The sequence below is a fragment of the Trichoderma aggressivum genome (genome assembly GCF_033847375.1).
Source record: "Trichoderma aggressivum f. europaeum strain CBS 100526 chromosome Unknown scaffold_030, whole genome shotgun sequence".
In the NCBI taxonomy this organism is placed as follows: Eukaryota; Fungi; Ascomycota; class Sordariomycetes; order Hypocreales; family Hypocreaceae; genus Trichoderma; species Trichoderma aggressivum.
Genome location: NW_026946396.1, coordinates 297,752 through 323,319, shown reverse-complemented (window position 1 = coordinate 323,319; position 25,568 = coordinate 297,752). Strand labels below are relative to the sequence as shown.

At 51.5% G+C, this 25,568-nt stretch overlaps 5 protein-coding genes across 5 annotated transcripts; 2 read left to right on the top strand and 3 right to left on the bottom strand.

Annotated features, from left to right (window-relative positions):
• Positions 1-1,657: 1,657 nt before the first annotated feature.
• Positions 1,658-2,166, bottom strand: Triagg1_7138 (uncharacterized protein; the record flags this gene model as incomplete). Its single annotated transcript, XM_062901841.1, has 2 exons — positions 1,658-1,810; positions 1,906-2,166. The coding sequence occupies 2 exons, from the start codon at positions 2,164-2,166 to the stop codon at positions 1,658-1,660; spliced, it is 414 nt and encodes a 137-aa protein (XP_062753960.1).
• Positions 2,167-3,115: 949 nt separating this feature from the next.
• On the bottom strand, positions 3,116-6,071 carry Triagg1_7137 (CAZyme family GT2; the record flags this gene model as incomplete). Its single annotated transcript, XM_062901839.1, has 4 exons — positions 3,116-3,183; positions 3,234-3,333; positions 3,398-5,908; positions 5,958-6,071. The coding sequence occupies 4 exons, from the start codon at positions 6,069-6,071 to the stop codon at positions 3,116-3,118; spliced, it is 2,793 nt and encodes a 930-aa protein (XP_062753959.1).
• A 2,740-nt stretch (positions 6,072-8,811) lies between these two features.
• On the top strand, positions 8,812-10,151 carry Triagg1_7136 (uncharacterized protein; the record flags this gene model as incomplete). The annotated part of the gene is made up of 4 exons (XM_062901838.1): positions 8,812-9,066; positions 9,176-9,227; positions 9,281-9,649; positions 9,712-10,151. 4 exons carry the CDS (start codon positions 8,812-8,814, stop codon positions 10,149-10,151), a joined length of 1,116 nt encoding a protein of 371 aa, XP_062753958.1.
• Positions 10,152-13,100: 2,949 nt separating this feature from the next.
• On the top strand, positions 13,101-14,438 carry Triagg1_7135 (uncharacterized protein; the record flags this gene model as incomplete). Its single annotated transcript, XM_062901837.1, has 2 exons — positions 13,101-13,152; positions 13,216-14,438. 2 exons carry the CDS (start codon positions 13,101-13,103, stop codon positions 14,436-14,438), a joined length of 1,275 nt encoding a protein of 424 aa, XP_062753957.1.
• Positions 14,439-18,502: 4,064 nt separating this feature from the next.
• Positions 18,503-19,454, bottom strand: Triagg1_7134 (uncharacterized protein; the record flags this gene model as incomplete). The annotated part of the gene is made up of 2 exons (XM_062901836.1): positions 18,503-19,111; positions 19,350-19,454. 2 exons carry the CDS (start codon positions 19,452-19,454, stop codon positions 18,503-18,505), a joined length of 714 nt encoding a protein of 237 aa, XP_062753956.1.
• Between the last annotated feature and the right edge of the window lie 6,114 nt (positions 19,455-25,568).

Sequence of the window (25,568 nt, the reverse complement as noted above, 5' to 3'; positions counted from 1 at the left end):
CAATCCCACATCCGTCTAATCATCTCCCGAGCACGCACTCCATCTCACTCGTGTCAGGCTCCGTACGGGCTCCGTACGGGCTCCGTAAGGCTCTGATGCTTTTCGCATAATTTCAAATCAGCCGGCTTATAAGAGTGCTCGTGCTCGTACTTGTACTTCTGTTTTACTTACCTGAAGTGAAGGGGCCGCAAGTACGATCTCTCAAATCTTTGTCATTTTTACAATAGCTTTTGTTAACCTACCTTACCCGGTAACAATACATGACCAAAAACACTACCTACCTATAAACTACCTATAGCTGCTGCCCAAGGGCTTGATTCTTTTGTATATGTATAGATTATAACTGTATTTTTAATTTATATCAATTTATATCCGAGTAAAAAAAGTTGTGAAAAAAGGGCTGGCTACCTACCTAGTAAAATAAGTATAGCGGGCGACTTACCTGGGAAATAAAATCAGCCGGCTTATTTGAAATAAGGCGAATTGCATCAGAACCTAGAAGCAGAGTCGAACATCTAATACCCGGAAAGCTCAACTTCCCAACAGATTAGTATTACAGTCCAGCTCGCTAGGTGCCTTAGTAGCCTAGCGAGTTTACCATGGATGCAAACTCCGAGTATGACAGATGGACTCTTCACCTCCCTCAGGGGCAAGCATATACATACCTACTAGAGTCACATCTTTCTGGATCTAGAGTGTCATCATGTATCCCCCGTCCTTGCGTCTCTCCCTGATAAATGCATGGAAGGGCTTCCTTTTAGTTGGATGCACGTCTTCGTGGGCCAATGGCATTGTCCAGATCTCCTATTTCGCTGCAAGGCGAACGCACGACTTGCATATGTACATGTACCTACCTATGCTGACGTGATACGAAATACACCGGGCTATATCGGAACACATTTAAATTACAAGACAAGGCTGGTCATTGTCATAGTAGCTAGATATTGCGGAACCTTTAGAAATACATGTTGCAAGGGAAATTTGATTGTAGGAGCGAGCGTCAACGTACACATCATCTCATATTGGGCGTAGGGTGGCTATGATCTATACTCGTACGAATATTGATGGAGTAGCTAAACGTCCGGGTGCCGTAATAAGATACAGAGAAATTCCATTCATCCACCTAATCACTTCTTCTAGGATCTGCTATCATCACTCTACAATCTCAGTGTAATGCTCAACTTAAAGGTCCTGGATAGCAAACCATTTCACATCTACCAAATATATGTGATGGTTTTACAATGCAGCTACGCCACCACAAGTCACCATGCCCGTCTTTCTTCCTGCAATGAACGCCATGTATTTCTATGCTGTACTGTCGACTTAATGAAAGGTAGTATATAGATCGGGTAACCCCGTAGCTAGGCCCGGGCCAAAATCACAACGAACGGCAACATGCCATTCTTCAACCCAAGCACTAGCTGAGATCGGGATTCTTGTTATGGCGCCATCTCTTCGATGAGAGATGTGCCGGGTGTTGGATGATGTACAAAAAAGTACATCCTCTATGTGAGGTAGGTATGTGGGCTGCTCGTCGTCGTCGTCACGTCCATCTTCTCTCCACTCGCCCCAAAAACCCTCCAGATTGTGGGCATCGACCATGGACAATGCATACAAACCTGTCCCCTGGATTTTTTTTTAAACAAAACACCAGCATTTATTTCAGTACCCGGTCATATGGCGCTCCCTTAACAGATCCTCCGCTCATTGCCGTTCGTACGTTTCTCTTGAATCCTTCTCGGTTGCTTCTCAGGTCGTCAGCCGCCTCCTTGTTCAAAGGATCCGAGGCGTTGGGTTCCAAGAACAAAAACTACATTCCTTCACGTCAGTGTCTTGGCTCAAATCTGAAATCTGTTTCCCGCTTCCGCCAATCCGTGAAGCGCAAGAGCATGTGCGGTGTCATACCTGCAACCCCACAATGACAGCATTCAGGTTCAACACCGGCTTCCAGTCCTCCCGTAGAATGTTAAGGCACACCTTGCCCTCGAGATCGATATTGGGATGGTAAATCTTCTCTCTGCACAGCACCTTGGGAGGCTCGTGCGGGAAGTTCTGGTTGATGGCAAAGTCGAATGTGAATTTTCCGCCGCGGTACATGCCCTCGTCCGGCTCGATCGACAGGATAAAGTTGAGGATGTTGTCGGGGTCGGGAAAGTCCGTCTTCATCGTTGCGCCGAGAGATAGTTCTGACAAATCTGCTGCCCGTTAGCTGTCCCGCCCGCCCCGTTACCGGTAGACCCCGAGACGTTGGAGAGAGAGGCACCTTTTTGTACTCGTAGCTGTGCCGCCGTCACCTTCTTCCTCTTCCCTCCGGCAGCCTGACCCTCAGCATTCTCGGCCTCCTTTTGCTTTTTTTTCTGCGACTTGTGTTAGGACTCTCGGTGGGCGGTATAGAAGCTGGCGCAGTTTCCAAATACCATAGACCATATGTTCAACATCTTGGGCAGTCGGAGGTCGCCGGTGAGGACGAGAGGCGGTATCCTGAAATGCCTGATCGAAGGGAGAGAGTTGAAAGAAACTTTGCAAGGGGTGGGAAGAGAGGCCTGGACCGCCGAATCGGAGGGGCAAGAGAGCTTTCAGCTGTTGCACAGGTGACGTTTGTAGACGGGAAAAAAAGAAGCCTTATCCGCGGGGAGCGCTTCGGTGCTCGTTGCCTGTCTGCCGAAGATGACTGAATGCTGTCACACAATGACGATAAGATAAGGCGGGACACAATAAGCGGGAATGCAATTAGTAGTACTGATTCAGTGGTCTAACCGAATTGGGATCCGTGGATTGAATTCCATTCCATGGGCGCTGCTTTATTGCGAGTTCTCCCCATTACAGTGGATGGCGCACTATAAACACACCTGTAAGTTATCAATACAAAGACATGCACCGAGCGCCAGATTATCCGCGTTTTGATCATCAATTGAATAGGTTCCCTTGTTTCCTCTATCCCTCCGTTTCTCTACTCTGTAGTTACACAGCAAACATTCTTCCAAACTATCTGCAAAACTTTTTTTGTGTCTCAAGTCGCCTATTCCATCCCGTGAACAAAGAAACATGCTAAAAACATTAAAGCCCTAATAACGTTACAAGCCAATGTAAGGTATCTGTATATGAAATAATTTGTCTACTGGGCAGGCCCGTAATATTCCTGGAAAAACCACCACCCACGCAGCCGGTCGGGGCCGAACCCAACTTTGCAATAATTTACCTTCTGGCGAAGCAGCACATGAGACCCGTCTTACCCAGGAACCAGAGGAAACCTATGAAGCGGATAAGAGACAGCACGGCCGTGGCGTAAAGAAGGAACTTGAAGAAGTTGGCAGTGCGGTTGGATGCGGTTCCCTGTTGCAGTCAATTAGTATATAAAGCTCAGCCGTAGAGAATCAGTTGAGAGAATGTTACTTACCACCAAACCAGACTGGGCAAAGTCGTCGGTAGTGACACCGATGATGAGAATAATGTTGGAAAACAGCCAAGAGACGACCAGACCGGTACGGAAAGACTTGTAACCGTCTTCGACGTCCTTCTTCTCGACCTCTTCCTCTTCCTTAAAGGGGGCCAGGGCTCGTCGGACGGTCTGTTCGAACTGACTGTCGATATCCTCCTGCTCCTTCTCAATTTCTTCGACGACGACTTCGTTCTTCTCGCCCTTTTGGACGTTGGCAGACGGGAGAGCCTCAGCCTTATCGGAACCCTTGGTACCCCAAGACACATCGTGCCAGTTGTTGAACGCGTAGACCATGAGAATGTTGATGTAGGTCGACATGAGCAGCAGGTAGTGGGGGAACGAGTGGAACATGTGCCAAGGGTCGAGATAGAGGAAAGAGGCGATGAAGTACAGACCGTAAATGGTGATCAGGGCAATGATAATGACACCTGCAGCACCCGCTCCGAAGAAGAAACTCTTGACAAAGTCTTCTCCAGAGTCAAAGTTGATCTGGTCTTGGATAGGTGTGTTGAACGCCTGAACGACCAAGAAGACGGAAAGAACCAGAATGTAGCCCTGAATCAACGCAAAGACCATGAAGGAAGCAATGTAGGTGAACTTGGAACCCTTTGGTCTGTTACCCAGGGCAAGAATAAACTGCAGGATAACGAATGCGAGGTAGAGATACTTGAGAAGCGTGTTGATGATGGGCGTCGCCTCATCTCCAAAGGGCCAGCCGTGATGCTCAGACGAGTTGGATGAGGCAATAACCGGGGTACCCACGAGGTCCATGATGACGGTGGTGGTGAGATAGTAAGAAGCCAGAGAAAACCAGGAGAAGATGACGTTGAGGAAGTTGTAAATGAGCTGAATGTGCAAGAAGAACATGCGGATGATGTTGTGGCCAGACTTGTACATTCGGCCGAAGTGCATCAGCGCATACAGAGAGGCGGCAAACGAACCGTTGAGCCAACGACGACGCTGACTGATGAACTCGGCAGCACCTTCGGGAACGTCTGTCTCACCCTTGGCCGCCTTGATGTAGGTCAAATGCCACTTCTGGCCGGCCTTGGCGACCAGCTCGAAACAGAGAATACGATCTTCGGCCAAGAACATGTTCTTCTTGAAAATGTTCATGCCGTCGATACCCTTCTTACCGAGAATCTTGGACAGGGTATGGTCACCGTGGAAATACTGCTCCAGAGGGCGTCCCATGATGGCTCGGAATCGGTAGGCCGAGAAGGCACCGGGCAACACAGAGACGTAGCCAAACGAACTCTCAAGAGGCTTGTCGAGAATGTTGGAGATCTTGTACTCAAAGTTCTGCACAGCGACCAGGGGGTTGAGCAGCTTCTTGCCGCCCTTGCCCAACATGGCGTGAATCTCACCACAAGCACCACCGAGATCCTTGTCGTTGTAGAAGCCCTCCCACAGAGCCAGCAGGGAGCGCGGGCTGGGCTTGGTACCGGCATCGAGAAGAATGCAGACTTCGGGGTTCAGGATTCGGCCAAAGGCGTTGAACAACCAACGATGGGAGTTGATCTTCTTGGTGTTCTGCCCCTTCAAGCAGAAGATGAACTGAACGGGAGGCAGATTCTGAGGGCTGTCACCAGAAGGTCGGATGAGCTGCTGGTTGGGCGTGACGGAAAGCTGACTGGTGTACTCGAAGATGTGAGCGACGGTTTCCTTGCCGTCGACATCCTTCTTGACGACACCGTCCTGGTACACACCAATGGTGGCGAGCACGTCCAGAGTGTTCTTGTCGGCCTTGTCGATACCGTCGAAGACGAAGCACACGACGATCTTCTGCCAGGCAGGACCTCCCTTGTTCCAGAAGGTCGACTTCTTCAGGTTGACAATGTCGCGGATGTTCTGCATCACACCGTGCAGAGTTCTGGCAAGCAGAACCTTGTCTTCGTTGTAGTATGTAATGGCAATCAGGAGCTCGGTGTGACGGTTGTACATTCGCGGTCGCAAGTCGTAACCGTTCTTCAGGGTGAAGTCATTGGGATCACAGGTGGCCGCCGTGTATCGCATCTTGACAAACTCCTCGTTGCCGCCTTCAACGTCGCGGTACTTGGCCTCGACCGCGTTTTTGATGGCGCTGGGCACGGGGTAGTCGATGCTCAGAACGGAACCCTGGACGAGCTTGACCTTTCGGGTGTTGTAACGCTTCAGGCCACCACCGGCGGGCTGCTGCTGTCTCTGCACCCAGCTGTCGTCATCGTTGTCATGGACAGTAGACGCGGGGCGAGGGAAGTCGTATCCTTGGCCCTGTCCGTACTGGCCGTATCCGTTGTCACTGCCCAGGCCAGGAGTGCCGATGGGCGAGGCTCCAGGAGCATAAGACTCGGTGAGACTGTAAGCCGAAACAGGACGGTCGGGAGGAGTCCCGGCACCGAGTCGATCATGCTCGTAGCCATGCGAGCCAGGCTCGTTCAGCAGATATCGTCCGGCTTGCTCTTCCTCCTCGTGAGGGGGCAGGTGATACTAGAAGAGAGAAAAACAGGTCGCGTTAGCCCAGCCTTGTCCAACTTACCCTCCCTTCCCACGTTGACACTGGGTTTTGGTAGTTACTCACGCTACTGCCCGAGGGAAGATCCTGTAGCGGGTGTCCCCCGCCTTGGCCACCGCCAGGACCGTTGTATGCCATAATGGTCCTATTTCTAAAATGATATCAGGAACGACGGCTTGTTGGAATCGGAATGCTAAAGAGCGTCTTTTGGTTAAGGTTGTTCGTAATTCGTGTCTAGATGGCTCCGCCTAGGTCCTAATAGGTTGCAACGGAGGAAAAAAAAAAGGGGACCCCAAGACCAAGAGAGAGAAAAAAAAAATCTATTGAGCTCAATGCCAGCTTTGTTTGCGGAAAGCAACCCGACCCCTAACGATGCGAGCAATGAGGCACCAGCCTCGAAGTAGGATTGAAGGTTGGGGAAGATGGAGGAGAGAGAGTTGTCGACCGACGAAGCTTAGTGGGCTGAAAAAGATAATAAGGGGAGGGAAAGGCTCTCGCGAACGATTCAGGAGATGCCCCAAGTGCAGCTTGCTTCTAGGATCTTTGTTTCGGGACAGTACGAACAAAGGCATACAGTGTCCAGCCAACTTGGGCAGTGGCCCAGAATAGGGGAGACTGGCGCTAAGGGGATTTGGGGGGAAGCTGAGCCACCTCACCTGCACTGTGCCAGGACGGACTCTCAAACAGACCAACGTCCACTGGGCAACGTTTGGGTTAGGGTGCGTTATCAGCCTGACTTAGCGTCTGCGGTGAGACATCCGTAGTGAACCAAAGGCTGCTCTGCTCGCTGTAAGACGCCGTCCAGCGCAGCTCGGTTTGAGGCCGGACGCAGGACGAGTACCTAAGGGTATCACCTGTCGTCATCACGTTGCCCCTCCCTTGTGCAGGAGGGTCCAACGGCTCTCGTGTCTGGTTACATTCGGTCTCAACTTGTTTTGATACTCGTACTTGTACTGTATAATGCCGACGTTGATTGATGTTTTCTTCTTTCTTGTTTATTGGCAGCCCTCCCACATTCCAGCCCACGGTTTGCCCGCCCAAGAGGGCTGAAGCTCATGTATACGGCTCGTGCTGCGTCCCTTTTGCTCGCACGAGCCGCATGTGTCAAAATCTCGTATGTCTGTGGGCACAAAAAAACAAGGCGGTATCCGCTTTGGAACCCAGGCCAGTTGCTGACGGCCAATCCTTGGATCGCGGCTGACTGCGTCCCACTGTATGCTGGAGAACGATGCACAGTGTTGGCCACTGTGCATTCTCGGCTCATCTCACTAATAATAACGGACGCTCCTTGATTCCAGCCACAGCGTGGTTTATGGAATCCGAATATCTATATTTACCTGGGCTTCCCAGCTGCTGCTGTATATTAGCATCGCTGCTTAGCGATATTCTTCATTTCTGCTTACTCTCCGGCCCTTGGCTATGTCCAAAGAGGTAAACGCAGCTCGGGAGCAGCCAGCGCAGCCACAGGGCCATTCTCATCTCATCATTACCGATTCCTTCTTGACCATTACCAAAAATAGTACCAGCTAAGGCCACGGCCAATCAGCGCTCTGCGCCCGCAACACTGTGGAGGCGGTGCAGCCTCAGTACCAAAAGGGCTATTCTCCTAATGGAATGTTTGCTGCCTTGCTACGCCGTGGTGGTAAGGCTTTCCGCTGATCTGACGGGTATTTCACACAGTGCGTACAGTGCACAGCGTCCGTGCACAGTATTCGATTTGTCTTCCTCCTGCTGGCCAGGCCAGGCGCACCTCGAAGACACAGACAAAGGCACTGTAGACCAATTGCTTCACTCGGAGTAGTATCCCAAAATACGAGAACACATTGCTGAGCTACAGGGATGCCTTATTACTCCGCACAGAGAATTGGAAATGTAAACAATCATCACATCAGTCATATACAAGTACCCTCGAAGTGGCTCGCTTCTGGCTTTTGCGTGCAACTCCTGCACTGATGCCGCATCTCAGAGGCATCGATGCCCGGCAGTTGTTCCAGGAACCTGTAACAAGGCATTTTCCCCCTCTAGGGGCCACATGCCAGCAGCTGCGGGACAGCCGAATTACCACCCTGCAGAGCACAGCACATGAGCCCGCGACTAATCTCAAGTGCTCGGGGCGATTAGATTGGCTCGACCCCCGCCAAGTGACTCTTGTTGCAAGGAGGGGAGGGAGGGATTACGGGTGATGGTGGTGTTGAAGACGGATGGAGGGCAATTGCAGTCACTAATCTGTGCCGGCTCGCTTCACTACTACTTATCCAGCATCATGGCCGGCCTCATGCATGAGGAAGATAAGAAGCGGGTGCTCAGTCAATCAGTGTGGCTCGTCGCCTGCGTCTCGCATCTCGTACCTCGTGCTTGATACACCACTGGTACAGTTCCATCCATCCATCCGATACGAGCAGCGAGGCCTTTTGCTTCAATCCAATCGCCACCTTGTGAAAAAGCCTCCCAAAAACGTTCCTCGTACGGAGCACATTGTGTGAGGCGGTGCGCCCATCTCGCTAAGCCCCTTTCGGCCGGGCAGCCCCACAAAGGGATCGAGATGAAATTTCCCAACCTTGGACAGGATTTGTTCTCCTGAATTGTATGTACGGAGTTAGGAGTAGTCTTAGGGAGTACGTGTTCTGGCAAAGAGCGGTCTTCACACGCGTGCGCCTCTTGCATAGTCTTCATCTCTTCAGTTATTCTAGAAGAAGCCTCTCGTTTGACACTTTGTCCTTCTCCCTTTGGACGCAGATCGCGCCATCTCTAGCAACCCCGGGGATCCTGATTCTCTCGCGTGGAACCCACCCTTGGCGACTCTTGTCTGTCCAGCCTTTCATTTCACTCACTCTCCTTCTCACAGCACAGCGTCCATCTCATCTCGGTGAGCCTCAACATGTCGGACAAGAAGAACGACGACTATGGCGTCCGGGACATGGAGAACGGAGATGTCGGCAAGGTCGAGACGGCCTACTCTCGCTCACCGTCGCCTCGGGCCAAGTCTGGCGGCTTTGACTTTTCCAAGATCGACAACAGCCCGGGCGCATCTGTTCTCGGCTACTGCTTGTCGTCTATCAGCATGACTGTCGTCAACAAATTCGTTGTCTCTGGCTCTTCATGGAACATGAACTTTCTCTACCTTGCTATTCAAGTAAGACCTCTTTCTTGTTCTTTCCCTCTTTGAGACATGGTATCCTAACCGGCAAAAAAAAAAAAAATAGTCCATTGTGTGTGTTGTTGCCATTCAAGCCTGCAAGCAGGTTGGCCTAATCACCAACCTTTCTGCGTTTGATTCGGAGAAGGGAAAGAAATGTGAGCATTTATCCTCTAATCTCGTGGCAACCAGAGTTGCTCATTCTGTCTAGGGTTTCCCATTTCTGTTCTTTTGGTTGGCATGATTTACACTGGTGCCAAGGCGCTTCAATACATCTCCGTGCCCGTGTATACCATCTTCAAGAACCTCACCATTATTGTCATTGCTTACGGAGAGGTGCTCTGGTTTGGAGGAAGCGTTACCCCCACCATTCTTCTCTCCTTTGGCCTCATCATTTTCAGCTCCATAGTTGCTGCCTGGGCTGATGCCGATGCCGCAGGCCGTTCAGCAACGGCATCTCAATCCTTTGCCACCATGAAGATTGGCTACACCTGGATGGGTTTGAACGTCTTCTGCCAGGCTGCGTTTGTGCTGGGCATGCGCAAGGTCATCAAGAAGATGGGCTTCAAGGACTGGGATAGTGAGTAGCCCCTTATTAATAGGTACTGAGATGTATCGACCGCTAACGTTCTTCCACTTTAGCCATGTTCTACAACAACTTCTTGACTATTCCTGTCCTGATCGTTGGATCTCTTCTGGTTGAGGACTGGTCTGCCGAAAACTTGGCACGAAACTTTCCCGAGGAAACGCGAACCAACCTCATCCTCGGCATGGTGTACTCGGGTCTGTGTGCCATCTTCATCTCCTACTCTTCCGCTTGGTGTATCCGCGTTACCTCGTCTACGACCTATTCAATGGTGGGAGCTCTGAACAAGCTTCCCATTGCCGTCAGCGGTCTCATTTTCTTCGATGCCCCTGTTACCTTTGGTAGTGTTTCCGCCATCTTCATTGGCTTCGTCAGCGGTCTGGTGTATGCTTGGGGCAAGATCCGCCAGGGCGAAAAGGCCAAGATGTCGCTGCCAGTGACCAAGCCCGTCATGAGCGCCAGCTCCCAGAGCAACAACGACGCGTCCAATGCGTAAACCCCTGGATCATGGAATTTAATAAAAGGACTTGTCGGCAGAAGGGTCGGGGACAGGAAGGGATGTTGGAGTTTGAACATTGATGCTACTCTTGGGAAGCTATAGATTTTGTGGGATTTGTACTCTAGATTTTTGGAACCCATGTGTGAAGAGGTCAGGAACTTAATGATAGCAGTGTCTCGTCATGATAATTACGATTGATTCAATTTCCAAAGCACCTTTGTCTTGTTCAACATCCACACAGACATCATGCGAGTACTCGTATCATGTAAAGTCTGTAGATTGGATAAATCCAGTAGGTAAACGCCAGCCCCGAGTATATCTGTAACCGGCTTGTCCCAAAAATGAACATTCTCCGCTGCAATGAGAAAGGCGGGCGTGTTCCAGACCGAAGGATCTGCACGATACAGCCTGGTAATATTTTAGAGTCGCAGTTCTTCGGCACGCCAAATTGGCTATCCAGCACGAAACAGCATGCGACAGAAGTGAAGTCCGGGCGTGTTATTCAGGTACTCCTCGGCAGTTCTAACACTACACCTCTATTCCTGAATTATCTGGTATGATAGGTACTATGCAGCTTTAAAAGTGAGACAATGGGATGCTGAATAGCTGCTCTCTCATACGTACGCAGCGCCGCAGTCAGATAACGATGCGGTGAGCGCTGCCCTCTCCAGCAATTTGTATGCTGTAAGCAAATATTGGGAAAAAAAAACGCCCCCTAAAAAAAACCTCGCTCCATCTTCTGTTGAATGTACCCAGTACTCCGTATCGAGTACCTGCTAGGCGGTGTTAGTGCACTTGCACGTGCGAAACGTGTGTCTGCGGAACCCCTGCTAGAGGGTTGGTTCATTTGCGAGTGTCATGCTCAGTGATGGCGGGCAGCGAGCGTGATTTGCTGTGTTGGCAAATTGTTAATTTACGGGGACTGACGGCTGCAAGTGGTTTCTTTTTAGCTCCAAGACGGAACAAGCAAGAGATTAATGGGAAAAGCCAAGAATGATGGGAAAAGCCAAGAATGATGATTGTTTTTTTTTATTTTTTATTTTTGTTTTTAATTCGGTGGCAATAGTGGTGACCACGAATCTCACCTTTTACTTACTCCGTACACGCTCGCCAATTGAAATTTCTTCATCCGCTCCGTACTGTGTCACTGCTCTAGAAGCCCTCAAAACCCTCACGGGCCTTGATTGGAGAAGCTCGCGCAGGGCTCTCCCTTTAGACGAGCACTCGTTGGATCCAGAGGGCTGGGCTGAATCAGTGCGAGCGTCTCTCGTCCCACGCGGGCTGCGAGGCGCTGGGTTTATGGATATGGGCTTTGGGTAGCACCGGCGTCGTTTGTTCACTGGCACGCGAGACACGCGTCCTTGGCGCGAACTGTCTCTTCTCTTCTCTTCTCTTCTTCTTCTGGTTCTGTTTTAATAAGTAGTTTAATCGGTATTTTCTTTTATTTGCTAACGTGATGGAAGCGATAGCCGGCGCCTCGGTGATGCGAAGAGTCAGCTTTGCCGGAGAGGGCGATTGATTGCATTACGTGTCCACGGAACAAGACTCTTGGCCCGTCGGTCTGCATGTACACGCGGAGTACCCTGGCACCCGCAAAGTTCCGTGCTTTCCACGGGTACTTATAGGTATTCCGGGTGTTTGATTGTCTGCACGGAGTACTTGCTTGGTTCCTGGACTAGACGCACACACTCACACGGGAGCTGCGGATCCATCCCGCACCGAGTGAATCCGCATTGCGGCAACGCTTGATGAAGAAGAAGAACTGAGGGGAAAAAAAAGAAAAAAAGATCCATCCCGATGGTGCATTGTCGTGAATCTTATTCGATGCGAATCGGGCAGGCCACTAGAAAATCCACACCGTTGCAACGCTTCAAAACAACAGTCTTGGAGGCCAGTAAACAAGAATGGAGGAGCGGAGGCGGGCTACAGTGCACTCCTACAGTATAAACACAGTCTGTCAACCAATCAGACGCCCCACATGCCTCCGTGCCGCGACCATTCAGCACATCGCAGCGCCACGCATTCACCCCCGGCCGCCCCAAAACAGCCCAAAACAACGGGTGGGCACCGGCACAACATGCACTGTGCGCGGCCCTCTGCTAAACTCGAGCGGCTAGCCCCAACGCGGCTCTAGCTCCCTGATGCTACCCCTGGCGCCAGGAAACGCCCATCGTCAACCGGGGGGGGCTGCTCCATCTTTCTGCGTTCTTTGCAGCAGAATCGCCATTGCAAGGGCAACTTGGCGCTGCTGATGCCTGTAGAGCTCGTACTTTTAGTGCCTCCAAACGGGCTTATTCGTATGTCGCTCTGCCGCAGCCCCCAAACAAGCGCTGTTCCCTCTTTCGCTTCTCAACCACCCCGTTGCTTCGCCTTCTTTCTTGCCTTGTTCGAGCGACAATCAGCACCAGCAAGGGAAAAGAAAAAACCATCGACGAACAGGAACCACTGCAGTTTTTCTCATCCGTTCGTTTCTTATCTCGACTGTCGCCAGGGCCGATTATGTCTTTCTATTCGTCTACGATCTAGCATCTTGTTGTTACCACTCACACTCTCGTTTTCCTCTTTGTGGTTTTATTTTTTTTATTCTCTTTTTTTGGTTTTGTTTTGTTTGAGCTAGACTCAGTCCACTCCTTTCTCTCAATTTCCGCCTGTCCTTCGACCTCTACACGACGAGACAAGCGCTCTATTTTTTTTTGCCGAAAACTGTTCGCGTTCAAGAAAAGATAAAAGACGAAAAATCTTCAGATATTTGCTAGTCTCGGCGTCCCAAAGTGTCGGTATTGTCGATCAGCCGTCAGCCGTCATCCATCGCAGCTTTCCTCGACTCCCTGTCCGGCAGCCCGAATTGCAGCTCCGATTTGATCGAACCAGACTTGCCAACATCCATCGCCGCGTGTCTACTTCTCATTATTATTATCGCCCATCGCTATAAGCAAATCGTCAAAGATGGATACGACATCGTACCTCGTTGCGAGGGATCTGACAGAGCTCAACCAAGGTGAGAAGGCAATGGAAAGAGCTGCGTCTCGTTCAAAGTCGCTAATGCTAACGGCAATGTCAGTGATGAGGCTGGTTCCCCGAAAGGGCGAGTGTGTGAAATGCGACGATACGTCCAAGCTTCAATGCCCGTCTTGCGCCTCCAATGAGAGCTGCCAGTTTACGGTTCCGCTCGATTGCACTCAATGCCCACAGTCCTTCTGCGCGGTCAACGATTCCCCTACTCCCAGCAACGGAGGCGGAGGAGGAGGCGGACCCAGCGCCGGACCTATTGCCGGTGGTGTCATCGGTGGTATTGCTGCCATCGCCATCATCACTTACCTGGTCTGGAGATTCCTAATCAAGCCCAAGAGGCGGCTCTCTCAGTCGGTGTACGGAGTCGAAGAGGGCACTCCCCAAGGCGGCGAGAAGAACGGCAACCGGGTCACCCGCCGCGGATCTACGCATACCGTCCACTCGATTGCCTCGACCGTCCTCACGCGGGCCTCCAACATCATCCAAATCGCATACATTCCCGGCGTCACCAACCGAGCAACGCCTGCGTCACCCAACGTTTTGGTCCCCCCTGTTCCGCCGATCCCCATGCACCACACCGAAGGGTACCGCGATTCCGGGGCTGACAACCCCCATTTCTTCGTTCCCGGCAACCTGCGAGACTCGACCTACTCCGGCATCTCCGCCTTCTCGGACAGGACCTCGTTTGCCCCGCCTCGCTCTAGCATCGCATCTACCATCTTTGGTGGTGGCAAGCAGCAGGTCCTGACCCCTGCGCAGACCGTCATGCGTGCCAAGCCGACAATGGTGAGCGTCAAGTCCGGCGCGAGCGCCCCCGGCACGCCTCCTGTCCCCAGCATCGATTTCGACAAGTTCAACCCTTCCAAGACGCTTCGACCTCAGAGCGCGGCAAGCAACTTTAGTGTCGGCTCAACGTTCCTCAACAACGCCAATACCGTGACCCAAGCCCGTGCGCAAGTCGTCAAGGTGGGAGGCTCTGGGTTGAGAATGGTAGAGATTGCTTCCAAGCCAGAGAGCCAATCTTCTACGACGCTTGGCAACAGATCACCAAAGTCAACAGACGACACCACCCCTCCGACAAGCCGTGGAGAGTCATCGACAGTAGACCAGGGCCCATTTTCTGATCCTCCGGACCAGATCAGCCCCAAGATCTCCGTCGAGGCTCCTCCTGCTTCCCCCGGCAGAGAAAGGGGATCCGTCAAGGAGGGTGATTCTGGCTCACAAAAGCGCGACTCCAGCCCTTTTGGCGATGAGCATGAAACCAAGGACTGATCAACTGCACGGGTCAATGATGTGGTGATTATTTTCTTTGTTGTCTTTTTTTTTTATATATCTGATTTCTACTTTTCGTGTTATACTTTTGGAGACCCCTGCTTTCTTCAGCGACGAGAGAATATCTTCAATTACGGGTTTATGGCGTCTTTTATCGGGACAAACGTGCAGGGATTGATATGACAGATGGCGGCACGGTTTGAAGCAGCAAAATGTGGACATCTTTTGTGTGCTCGATTTCGATTACCACTTGAATAGAACATGATTTACTTTTACTTGCCTCTCTTGTAGTATGATGACTATACCTGTCCCTGTGTGATGAATAACTCGAGGCCGGTGCTTTGTTACGCTTGATGTTTATGTAGACTGGGTATGAGGCGAGTAGGGAGGACCAGCGATTGGCGGCAGTGGTTGATGAGTTGGCTGCGATCTCAAGTATTGGCTATCGCAGCTGGTAAGCCGTCGATGGCCGATGAAGCTGCTTAGACTTGCATAATCGTTGGCACATGAGACGCAAGTTTTGCCCCTTATGTAGGGGGGAGACTGACTGAGACCTTGAGTGATTTGCCAAACTTTTGACTTCCTTGCATGGGATACGTACGTGTAGGTGATTGGATGGTCTAGTGAAGCAGTGAGTGAGGGTGAGCGAGGTCGTAAAAGAGGTTTCTTGAAATCACAGCCCAATACCGTTTAAAAACAGAGACGACTTTACATGAATGGATGTAGCGGAAGTGTAGAAGAAGAGATTGTTGCTGTATGAATGGAAATGTTAATAAGACTATGACGATTGTCTCGCAGGGTTACTTGATGTGGGAGCAGTCAAATCCGTGGGAATAGTATACCCTATATCCTTATATGAGGCTCTATCGTGATGTCACCTTGATTTCCATAAATCTGATGGTAAGGAAAGATTCCGGAACGGGATACCGATGAAGACATGGGCATTCATCCGGCCAAGTGCAAGTCATGTAAGTGAGTCCTCATCTTAAGATCAAGGTGCTTCCAAGCTGAAGCAATACCTTTATCAAGCTTCGATGAATACCTATGCAGTTCGACTTGTATCAAATGACTGTACCAGATGTCTATATGGAGAGACTCTCTCCCAATTGTGTTTAATCATTGCTCTCGCTTATCAATCTACAATCTCATTTTATCTCGTCCATCTCATTACGGGCAACCACAAGCCATCATGTCTCATGCCTCATCAACCAGCTGCTTGGTATAGCAATACGCGTAACGCAGACTGTTATTCATCTTTGTTTTCTCTACTCCGTACTTCATCCCCCCTCTCTCCCTTTAGTACTAAGTGACCCTCATACCGCGGCACACAACACCAGATCGAGGGGGGGGGGGGGATGTCACCATGAGCAAGCAACGTGCTAATTACGTGTAAATTAAGTCCCCGAGGGGAGGGGGTATTTTGAACATCCCATCCCATTGACTTTTTTAGTAAACCGGCCCAACAGACACTAAAGTGACAGTTTGAGCGTCAAACGAAATACACAAGTTCCCTACCTAACGTGCAAACTAATTGCTTACGCAAGCCAACAAAAACACCCGACTCTGATGGGATAGGCCGCAAAAAGTCCTCGTAGATGAAAGAAAAAGGGACATGTAGATTCTTTTCTTTTCTCTTTTTCCCTCTCATGTAAAACCAGTACCCCGCTCCTCCGCAGCGGCGTTTCAAACTGCAGCAGAAAACTTACACGCCATCGAGAGGTTTCTCCCTCCTTAATGCCGTTTTGAAGGCATCCACTTTCTGCAAGTCTTCGGTGTCTAGGAGAAGCTAGGACAAGGCCGACGGAAAAAACAGCTGCCTATTTTTTTTTCTCTCTTCTCCCTCTTCTTATCATTGAATCTTGGAACAAAACGTGCCGAGTTCCCGTTTTTAGCCAAAAAAGACATAGTTCTGCAGGGAAACTAGATTGAACAAAAGTTTGTTTTACATTTTGTGAGAGAAGCTCGGTTGTAGCAGACGGTAGATTGGTGTAATAGAGGAGGAATGTGAGGAGAAGGATTTCAACAGGTTAATGCTTTATGGACGGAAGATCGTGTTATCCTCAAGAAAAACTTGTAGACAAGAGTATAAAACTGGTTGAATATGAAAATTTATGTGTATTTGCGCTTCAACTTGTGGTCTCACTTGTTCCATCCAGCAATAGGCTCAGCCATTGCGAACTTCTCCTCGCTCGAGTCCCCAACAAAGCAACCCATGTCAAACTCCAACTTACAAACACAGCACATATCAAGTCCAGTCAACGGACCGACCTCGAGCCACAAACCACATAGTCAAAGACACACAAGACAACTCCTCATTCACAACTCTCCCTGCGCTTCACAACGCCCAAAATCAACTCCACCAATAAGTAAAAATCCCCGTCGGAACGGTCTGCCGTGCATATCACTACTCCTCCAAGACTAGCACTACTTTCGTCCCCCCTTTGCCGGCTTGTTGCGATATGTACATCCTCACTTTTTTTTCTTCCTGTGTAGATCGCCGTTTTAGGAGCTCCAATTTTTTAAATGCTTCGCCCTGCCTTTCCAATTGCCGGTTTTATGACACATCAAGCCTCTTTTTCACTTTCACTGTATGCAAACTTTTTACTCTAAATGATCAAGCAAGGGGGGGAACGGACTCATGATCGAAAACCGCGTACACCGATTCACATTATTACATCATGGAGACTTGCTCGTCTCTCTCGGCACCTTGTATACAGACCGCTTGTGATACCGGTCGGTTTCGTGGCGTTGGCAGTAGTTACACATGTAGAGTGACGGACACGAGAAACACTGGAATCAGGTCAATTTCAGGTACCGTAGTAGTAAAGCTACCCAGACCTCGCAAACACCCTCCCTCCCATTGAAAAATCCCGTCACCGTCTTTGAAAAAAAACATCAATGCAGTTTGACTTTTTGTTCTTGCTTTTTCCGTCGGCCAAAAGGCGGCAATGGCCGTTCCCAATTTCGCTCTCGTTTACAAAAAAAAAGGAAAAAAGAAAAAAGGAGAGAGATAGAGAAAAAAAGACAGCTTCTTTAAAAAACAAACAGAGAAAAGTAAAACGAAAAAAAAATAGTAGTAGTAGTAGTAGTAGTAGCTTCTAGGCATCCAACATCCCCCTTCTTCCATACCATGTGCGTCTAGAAACCAGATTCTCCGGATAGTATAACGGCAAATAAGCACTTTGTGGGATAATAACATGTGAAAAAAAAAATGTAACAAAATTCTGACAGATCCAACAAGATATCGCTATCAACACCCCTCCATGACATGTGCCAAGACGTGTACGGTGATTTACTTTTTATAACCCAAAAGGAAGAGGGAGCAGTAGAGATGAAATTGTCGAAGTGGGAAACAGAAAGGGAAAAGGAAGGGGGAGAAAAAAAAAAACAGACTCGACCAAGACTCCTGGAACACCCGCGACCATCCATCCCGTATCTGTCGGGAAACGAACGCAAAGAGAGAGTAAGAATTGGAATGACGCAGGAGATGAGAGGTAGAGGCGCAATTGGCACCGGCCGGCGCGTTGTCAGATAGTCAGGCAAGCCAGAAGAAATAGGTCGCTGCCCCTCAAAAATCATCAATGAGCACATCAGCTTGTCCAGTAGCGGTATAAACATCGTAAGAATCCAGCGCCGCGGAAATGATGCCACCTTTTGTGTGATGTGCGTTTGAGCGTCCGTAAGTGAGTGGCCTTACGCCATGCGCCAATCGAGGGGGCCCGTGAGCTTGTAAAAAATAAACAATAATAAAAAAAAAGATGCTTTTTTTCTTGTTGCCGAATGTCGTCGTCATCATGTAACAATATCGCAAGCCCACCCAACAACCGAAAGAGGGAGCCAAAAATCAGAGCGCCAGCTCTTCTTGCCAGCGTATGACATATACCAAGATGCATTCTATGGGAATGAACAATGTCCTGGTAGATAGCATGCCAAATTCGATAAGTAGAGACGAGCACCAAAAACAAACCAAGCATCTGGGGGACCAAACACGCCGCACCCAACATTACCCAGCCATTCAACAAAAATTGATGGGGAGTTGGAAGACGTGACAAGCCGGAGCTTGCTCATAACACGATGCACTTGGACTTGCCCTTGTCGCCGTCCTTGCCGCGCCGGTACTTGTGCGTGTCTCGGCCCCCGCCGCCTACATCGCCATTGCTTGTTCGAGTGCGGCCGCTTGCGCCCGCAGGCGGTCGCGAGGCCTGCTGGCGTTGTCGGCGTAGAATCCTAACGACGTCGTAAAAGGCCTTTTCGACGTTGATGCAATTCTTGGCCGAGGCCTCGACAAACTCGCAGCCAAGCTCCCGAGCCAGGGCGTGCCCCTCCTGGGTCGAAACCTCCCGCTCGGTGACTCTGTCGCTCTTGTTGCCCACGAGCATGATGGGCACAGGCAGCTGCGGGCTAGCGGCGGATAGAGGGGAGCCCGGATAGGAGGGCGAGGAAGCTACAGACTCCTTGACGCGCTGGATCTGGTGGTGAAAGCGCTTGATGCGGGTAAAGGACGAGCGGGATGCGATGCTGTAGACTAGAACAAAGCCTTCACCGTCTCGGATCCATTGGTCTCGCAGCGCTGTGTATTCCTCCTGGCCGGCCGTGTCGAGAACCTCAAGCATGCAGGGCTGGCCATCGATGACAACCTGCTTGCGGTACGAATCCTCAATTGTCGGGTCGTACTGTGAGCGCAGGACGTTAGCAAAACAAAACGGACATGAATGTTTTTTTTTTTCGGTGGACGGAGCTCCTGTTTCTGCCCCTCATGCGCTACCGTCGTTGCCCGAGGCTGTCGCCCAATCGGTCAGGAGAGGGGAAAGCAAGAGTCGGTGTTTTCTCTCCCTTGGCCCTCTCGCGCGCCTCTCTCTCTCTCCGCCTTGTACCGTGGTGTTTGGGGTTTGAGAAGGGCGAACTGCTTACCGTCTCGACGAAATGCTGCAGACACAGCTGGATGGTCAAGGCCGTCTTGCCAACACCACCGTCGCCCAGCACCACCAGCTTGTACAGCACCATTCTGCCCGCCATGATGGGCGCAAAGTTAGCGGTTGAGCGACCGAACTAAGACAAGCAATCCTAGGGTATTTTGGCCGGCGATTCCAAAGGGTCCGCTAGCGGCGCTGCGAAAGGAGGAGGGGAGACAGCAAAGGTTGAGCACAAGGGCAGCCCGAGTCGGACGACAAACGCGCGGCGGATGTGCAATGGGCGAGGAGCAACGGAAGCTGTGCGAGCGGTGCAGATGCAATTGGGATGAGAAGAGTGCGGTTTGGGGAGGGATGTTTGTGCCAGTGCTAGCACGGCCAAAAGACGAGATGCTTTGGGCGTCCTTGGAGCTGGCCGGGTGGACTTTTTGGTGCTCGCGGTGGAGAAGCAAAAGGTGGATTTGGCGGGTCCGGCTTTGGATTTGGGATTAGCAGGCGTCGAGGTTGGTGGCAGAGGGCGCTGATAGGGGGTTCGAGGCAGGCCGGAGCAGCGGTACCTTTAAGGGCTCAAGCTCAGGTTAGTAAGGTAGCAGAGCCGTTCGCAGTGTACAGTACAGGAACAGTACCGGTACTCGTAATTGCAGCCGTATGGGGATTGATGGGGCCTGGAAGGCAAGTCGATCAATCAATCAATCAATCAATCAATCAGGTCAATGCAACTCGTGTGCAAGTCGCATATGCACGGAGCGGAACAGAGCAGGACAGGACAGGACAGGACAGGACAGCGCATGGCATGGCATGGCGAGCTTTGGAGTTGCTGCTAATGTATGTGCGGAGAGGCTTAGGTTAGCACTTGGTTGGTCTGGTTTGGTCTGGTCTGGCCTGGCTAGGTCGATTGGAAGCGCTGAGGAGGATGAGGGGTATAGGTACCAGCAGAGGTACAGGGTCAGGTACAGGTACAGACACGGATGCCGCTCCGGAGTAACGAGGTCAGGTTGGCAGTCAATTCAAGTCCAGTCTGGCCCCCGAATCCAAATAAACTCAACCCGACGCAGCAAAACGCGCGCTGAGCGCTGCAGTAGGCCGAATGCTAGGAAAATAAAACGGGTGTTGGGCCGGCCAACTCGATCAATGTTTCCATCCCTCCCTCCATGAGCGTCTGCTAAGGTAGCAAAGCCTCCACTACAGGACCGTTGTTGATCCATCGATTAATGTTGACCCCATCGCCCAATGTACCGTACCGTCCGTCCATGGCACCTCCATCCATAACTGCCCGCCCAGCCCAGCGCTGCCACTAATCACTCGACGTGTGCCTAGTGCATGTACATGGCAGTTCTTAGTGCCATTGATGGGCATTTGATGTGTACCTTAGTCGGTGCAGTGCTGATGCTGCAACTGTAATGGGTTCAATCAGGTTGAGATCAAATGGATGAGGTGAGTTCGGGTGCCAGCCAGCCCGCATCAAGAGGTCGAGGTACCTGTAGCCTACAGACGCAGGTATAGGTACATGCGCTTGCAGCCCGCTGCAATCCTATCCAATCCAATCCAATCCTATCCAATCCAATGCAAAAGCCTGCAGGCATCTCGGCGGCCAATGATCCCCTATTTTCTCCCCTACAGGCCCCCAGGCAGGAGGCTGGCGTCCGTCTGCAGCCTGCGTCCGCCGGTATCGTATCACACCCGCCTCTGGGCACAGGGTTTTTCGCAGCAGACATGGATTGAGCTTGCGGCCCCGACAGCCATGCGGTCAAGGCGTCTGGGGCGGGCTTTTTGGGGCTTTGCCTGGCTGTTTCGCGGACGCTAGCTCCAGTAGCGGCAACGGGGGGGGGGGATGCTCGCAGCCATTTATAATGGATAGCGAACGAGCGGCGATTGGTGTTGTTGGTGTTTGTACTGTGCAGGACGGAGTTACGAGTCTGGTACTTTACGGGCATGCAGCGCGCAAAACTAAGGTAACCAGACTCACCGTTGAACCCTCCATGTGCTGTGTACTCGTACATGTATCCGTACTTGTACCCAGGCGCCTGGATTATGTCAGAGTGCGCGGCACGGGAAACCATCGGCACGTCGGACCAAATCCACGTATGCACATCGCAGGTGCCATTGATAGAAAGCGGCGCAAAAAGGATCTGCCAAGGTTATAGTGTCTATTAGGTCAACAGGCATAAGAGACAAGGACGAGTATTGGATAGTGCTGCCAAGTGCTGGAACCGCTTCATGTACGTACCAACTCATACCGCAGTACGTGCTACTGCCTGTACGAGTAAGTGACGTCCGTTGTAAATGTTTAGGATGCAAAATGGGTTGCATCGAGATAAAGTCCGAGCCGGAAACAACCAAGCCATGGACGAGGCCTGTACAGGAGATACATTGGTCCTGCTGGCACTACCTCAGGTAGTACTCAGGTAGGTAGTATCTGTCTACAAGGTGCATGTACTCGTGCTATTGAATTGATCCATTGATCTTTTATCAGTGGCACGAATATCAAGAGGCCCTCTCCTTGGCTTTACGATAAAGGCACTCCCTGATAATTGTTTTTTCTTCCTGGTTCTCGCCCTTGGTAAAGTCAAGGTACAACCAACATCTGTAACATCAAATTGGAGGATCACGGCATGCACTTGCAATCAATGTACCTAATTACAAAAGTAAAATGCGGCCGTGGTAGGAGCTGTACCTGGTGGGTTAGTAGATGCCAGGTATACTGCACCTGACGGAAATATACCGAGTACATGTAATTTGAGTCAATCAATGCTAAATGGGCGTGCAGCCAGTACCAGTACCAGTACCAGCAGACAGCGCAGTCTCTACCTGTCTCGGCATGCTCTCTTCTGTTAGTGGCTTGTACCGGTACGGCATTCCGGATCGAATTTGAATCCAAAATCCTTTGGCACCAGACCTTGAAGCTTTGAGCCACTCTGGCTGGGCAGCACTTCTTGCCTCATCCATGCCTGGTTGGCCAACCTCCAACCGCTGCCTTTACATCATCCAGCAGCATATTAGCCAACCGCCATTGACGCCTCTGCGAGCCGAACCAGTCGGAAGCCTCTCATGGGAGAGATGCTGCTATCACACGAGCACGATATGTGCCAACCTGCGGGGCCCGAAGCCCCAGCCTACATGTATGTACGAGCATGTACGAGGACTCGTAGGAGCCAGTCCCAGTCGTCCATGTCTTGTGTCGCTCGCAAGCCTGGCTGCAAATCTGCAAGTCTGGCGAGCGTCCATGTCCATGTCCATGCCCATGCCATGGGGGATGAGATGAGCCCTGCCGGGGCGACCCGATGGCAGCAACGAGCGTTTGCCTGCCGCTCAAGGTCAGCATCCAGTCCAGTTCAATCCAATCCAATGGTTGACAGCCTCGATTACTGCAAGGCCGACACAGTACATACGCTACGCTACTGCTGCCCTCACTTGTCCGCCAGAGCAGAAAGCTGCTGCTCGACACAAGGACAAACGAGTTGCGGCGGCTTCGTTCGTACAAGTCCAACGGGCCAAAGCAACGCTGCATCCGTAGCGCGGAGCGACTGCGGAAGCGACATGCTCCATGCCAGCAGAGCCGGAAGCATGGCTGCAGCTTCACCAGCGGGCCTCTTGGAAGACGTCGATCTGCAGCGCCGGCCGAGCTAGCGGTCGGAACCGCAGCTTCACACGCTCGGCTGTCCGTTGAGCGCTTGCTTGTACTATTACGGCACTAGTCGTACTCGTACATGGACAGTTGAAGCCGGTGCTAGCAGTGGCAGCAGTCGTGCTTCGTACTCCAAGACTGGCTACATTCGCATCCCGAGATCCCAGCAAAGCCGCTACCACGCGCGCGGACAAGGACCATGAGATCAATGGTCTGATCTCCTTGCTGCTTGCCCTGCAGGCCAGCGTCGACGGGAAGAGGCTAGACGAAAAAGAGAGACGGGGGTGGAAGAAACCGCTCTCTTGTCATATCTGGTGAGCTGAGCTGAGTGCTCCGGACAAGCACCAGCAGAATCTCATGGCAGCCCTCCGGCTACGGACAGACAGCGTTTCGCCACATCAACGTCTCGTTTTGGAAACCATTCCCGCCCCAGCACTGACGTTTGTTGCTGACGTGCTTGACTGACTTCTGGAGAACATCAAGTCACTCGCATCGCATCGGCTTCGCACATTTATGCATATGGCCGTGCGTGAACGGGGGCACAGAGCACGAACCCACCGCAAGAGTAAGCTGTGGATGCAGTCTCCTCGCTCATCCCGCCAGAGTCGGCATGTAGCCTGCCTCTCTTGTGAGATGACAGCTGCCATGTCCCTGCTCTGGAGATGCCCGCCTATCAATTCGTCAGCTTCTTACACGCACGACGTGCTTGGTGCCCCATCCAAGCTGAAGGCTGAAGGCTCACGAGACAAGCGCTTCCGCAGTCAACACGCCGCACTAGTCCGGAGTACAGAATATTGGGGCTCCGGGTTGAGAGATCAAGGCCGTCGCAGCTTGGCGCACCCAGCCCATCAAGGGCAAAGACAGACCACGGCGCCTCGCCCTCAGCCAGTAGCATGGCATTCTTCTCCCTTTGTCCCCGAGAGGCGGATTCTGTATCTGGGCTCGTATGCCCCCCAACCTCCCGCCGCGTGCGTAGGAGCCTAGCCTAGCCTTGCTGAGCACATGGAGCACGACCCGCAGCGGCAGACCGCAAACTACATCCGCTCAACACGCAGTCGACCAGAGGAACGGTGGATACGATGCTCTACTGTACAAGCAGTCAGTCTTCTTAGTACGATGCTATTCCGGGCGCCAGTACGATTACATGGCCAACCTTGCGCTTGTGGCTACCGGTTTTGCAGTATACAGAGCGTTGCCAAATCACATCTGCTCCCTTTGGTCGCTCTTCCACTCATGCAGATGGCATGCTCAAGATAAGTTAGACCTGCATAGCCTCATCCGATATACTCTGTTCCAAATCAGCACCCAAACAAGTCACGCCCGTCGGGGATTATCTGCATCTCTCGCTTATGGACAGAGCAATATTTGCCACTCTTGGTTGGCAGCTATCGACGGCCCTCCTCACCGATTGGTCGCGCAATACTCGCCGGAGGACGTGCTAGTACAACATGCTACCATTGCTCACTCTTACTCTTAGTCTTACTATTGCCTCGAGCATCTCGTACGCACAAGAAGCCTGCATTCTCTGCTCTGATTACTGTACCACTGCGTCAGCGCGGGGAAGCATGTCGTCCGGTCAAGGTCCTTTTTCCCGGCCTGGCCACCGAGCTTATCCGGCGACATAGTGTTTGGCTAACCCTCGCATCCCACGTCTTTCCTGCATCCCGGCACGCGGATGATGCTTACCCGCGGGCAGCAAGTCGATCCCGAATGCAAGGTTCACCCACCCGAAGCGGCCGATTCCTATCTCTCGTGCTAGCATTCGGACAAACTGAGATGCCCCAAGGATCACTCCGACGTCGCCGGTCACCTCATTGAGACGAGTAAGCTGCGTGGTGGGGGTCACGGATATTCTTTTTTTCGCATTCTTGCCAAGGTTGGGAGAAAAAGGATGGATGACTGTCCTCGGTATGCGTACAACAAATGCGATGCATGTCTTGTCCAGCTGGAGCAACCTAACTGGCCGTCGGCGCAATACGACCAACCTTGTATCACACGGGCTTGACGTGAACACCAAGCTGTACGAAAGAGCCCGCCAGGAATCTCCACAACACCTGCAGTGAGTATCACGTCTAACTAAATTGCATCAGCGGTAGTATCCGAAAAGCCCTGCCAGGGTTCCGCTCCGCCCCAGGATCAGGATCAAGAGCGTTTCTTGTAGTTGCGGGAGTTCCCGAATGGGAGCCAATGGCGTATAGCACTATGAATTCGGCAAGTCGGCTCGTACCGTTTGAGCTTTGGCTTCCAAGACGAATGGCTGTGGGAGAAAAAAGACGTCTACCAATGAGGGCTCGGGAGACACAGCCCGTTGTGATGATTGGGAGCAAGCCCCCCGTCTTATAAGTCAAGCCAGGAGACTGTGGCTCATTAGATCCGTATCATGTATCATGCAGTGGCTGAGTTGACCCTCCTTTCCACTTGGCAGTGTAGACACTCGGATATGTCTTGCATCACACTGGAGTCACGAATTGGTACAAGTTAAGGGGGCTGTGAGCTTGGATTGCCACGATCTACTGATCCTGAAGCCCACGCTTTAGGATAAATGAGATCTATGCTCTCTTAAAATCCATACGGTGCTCAATCAGCCAGTGTCAG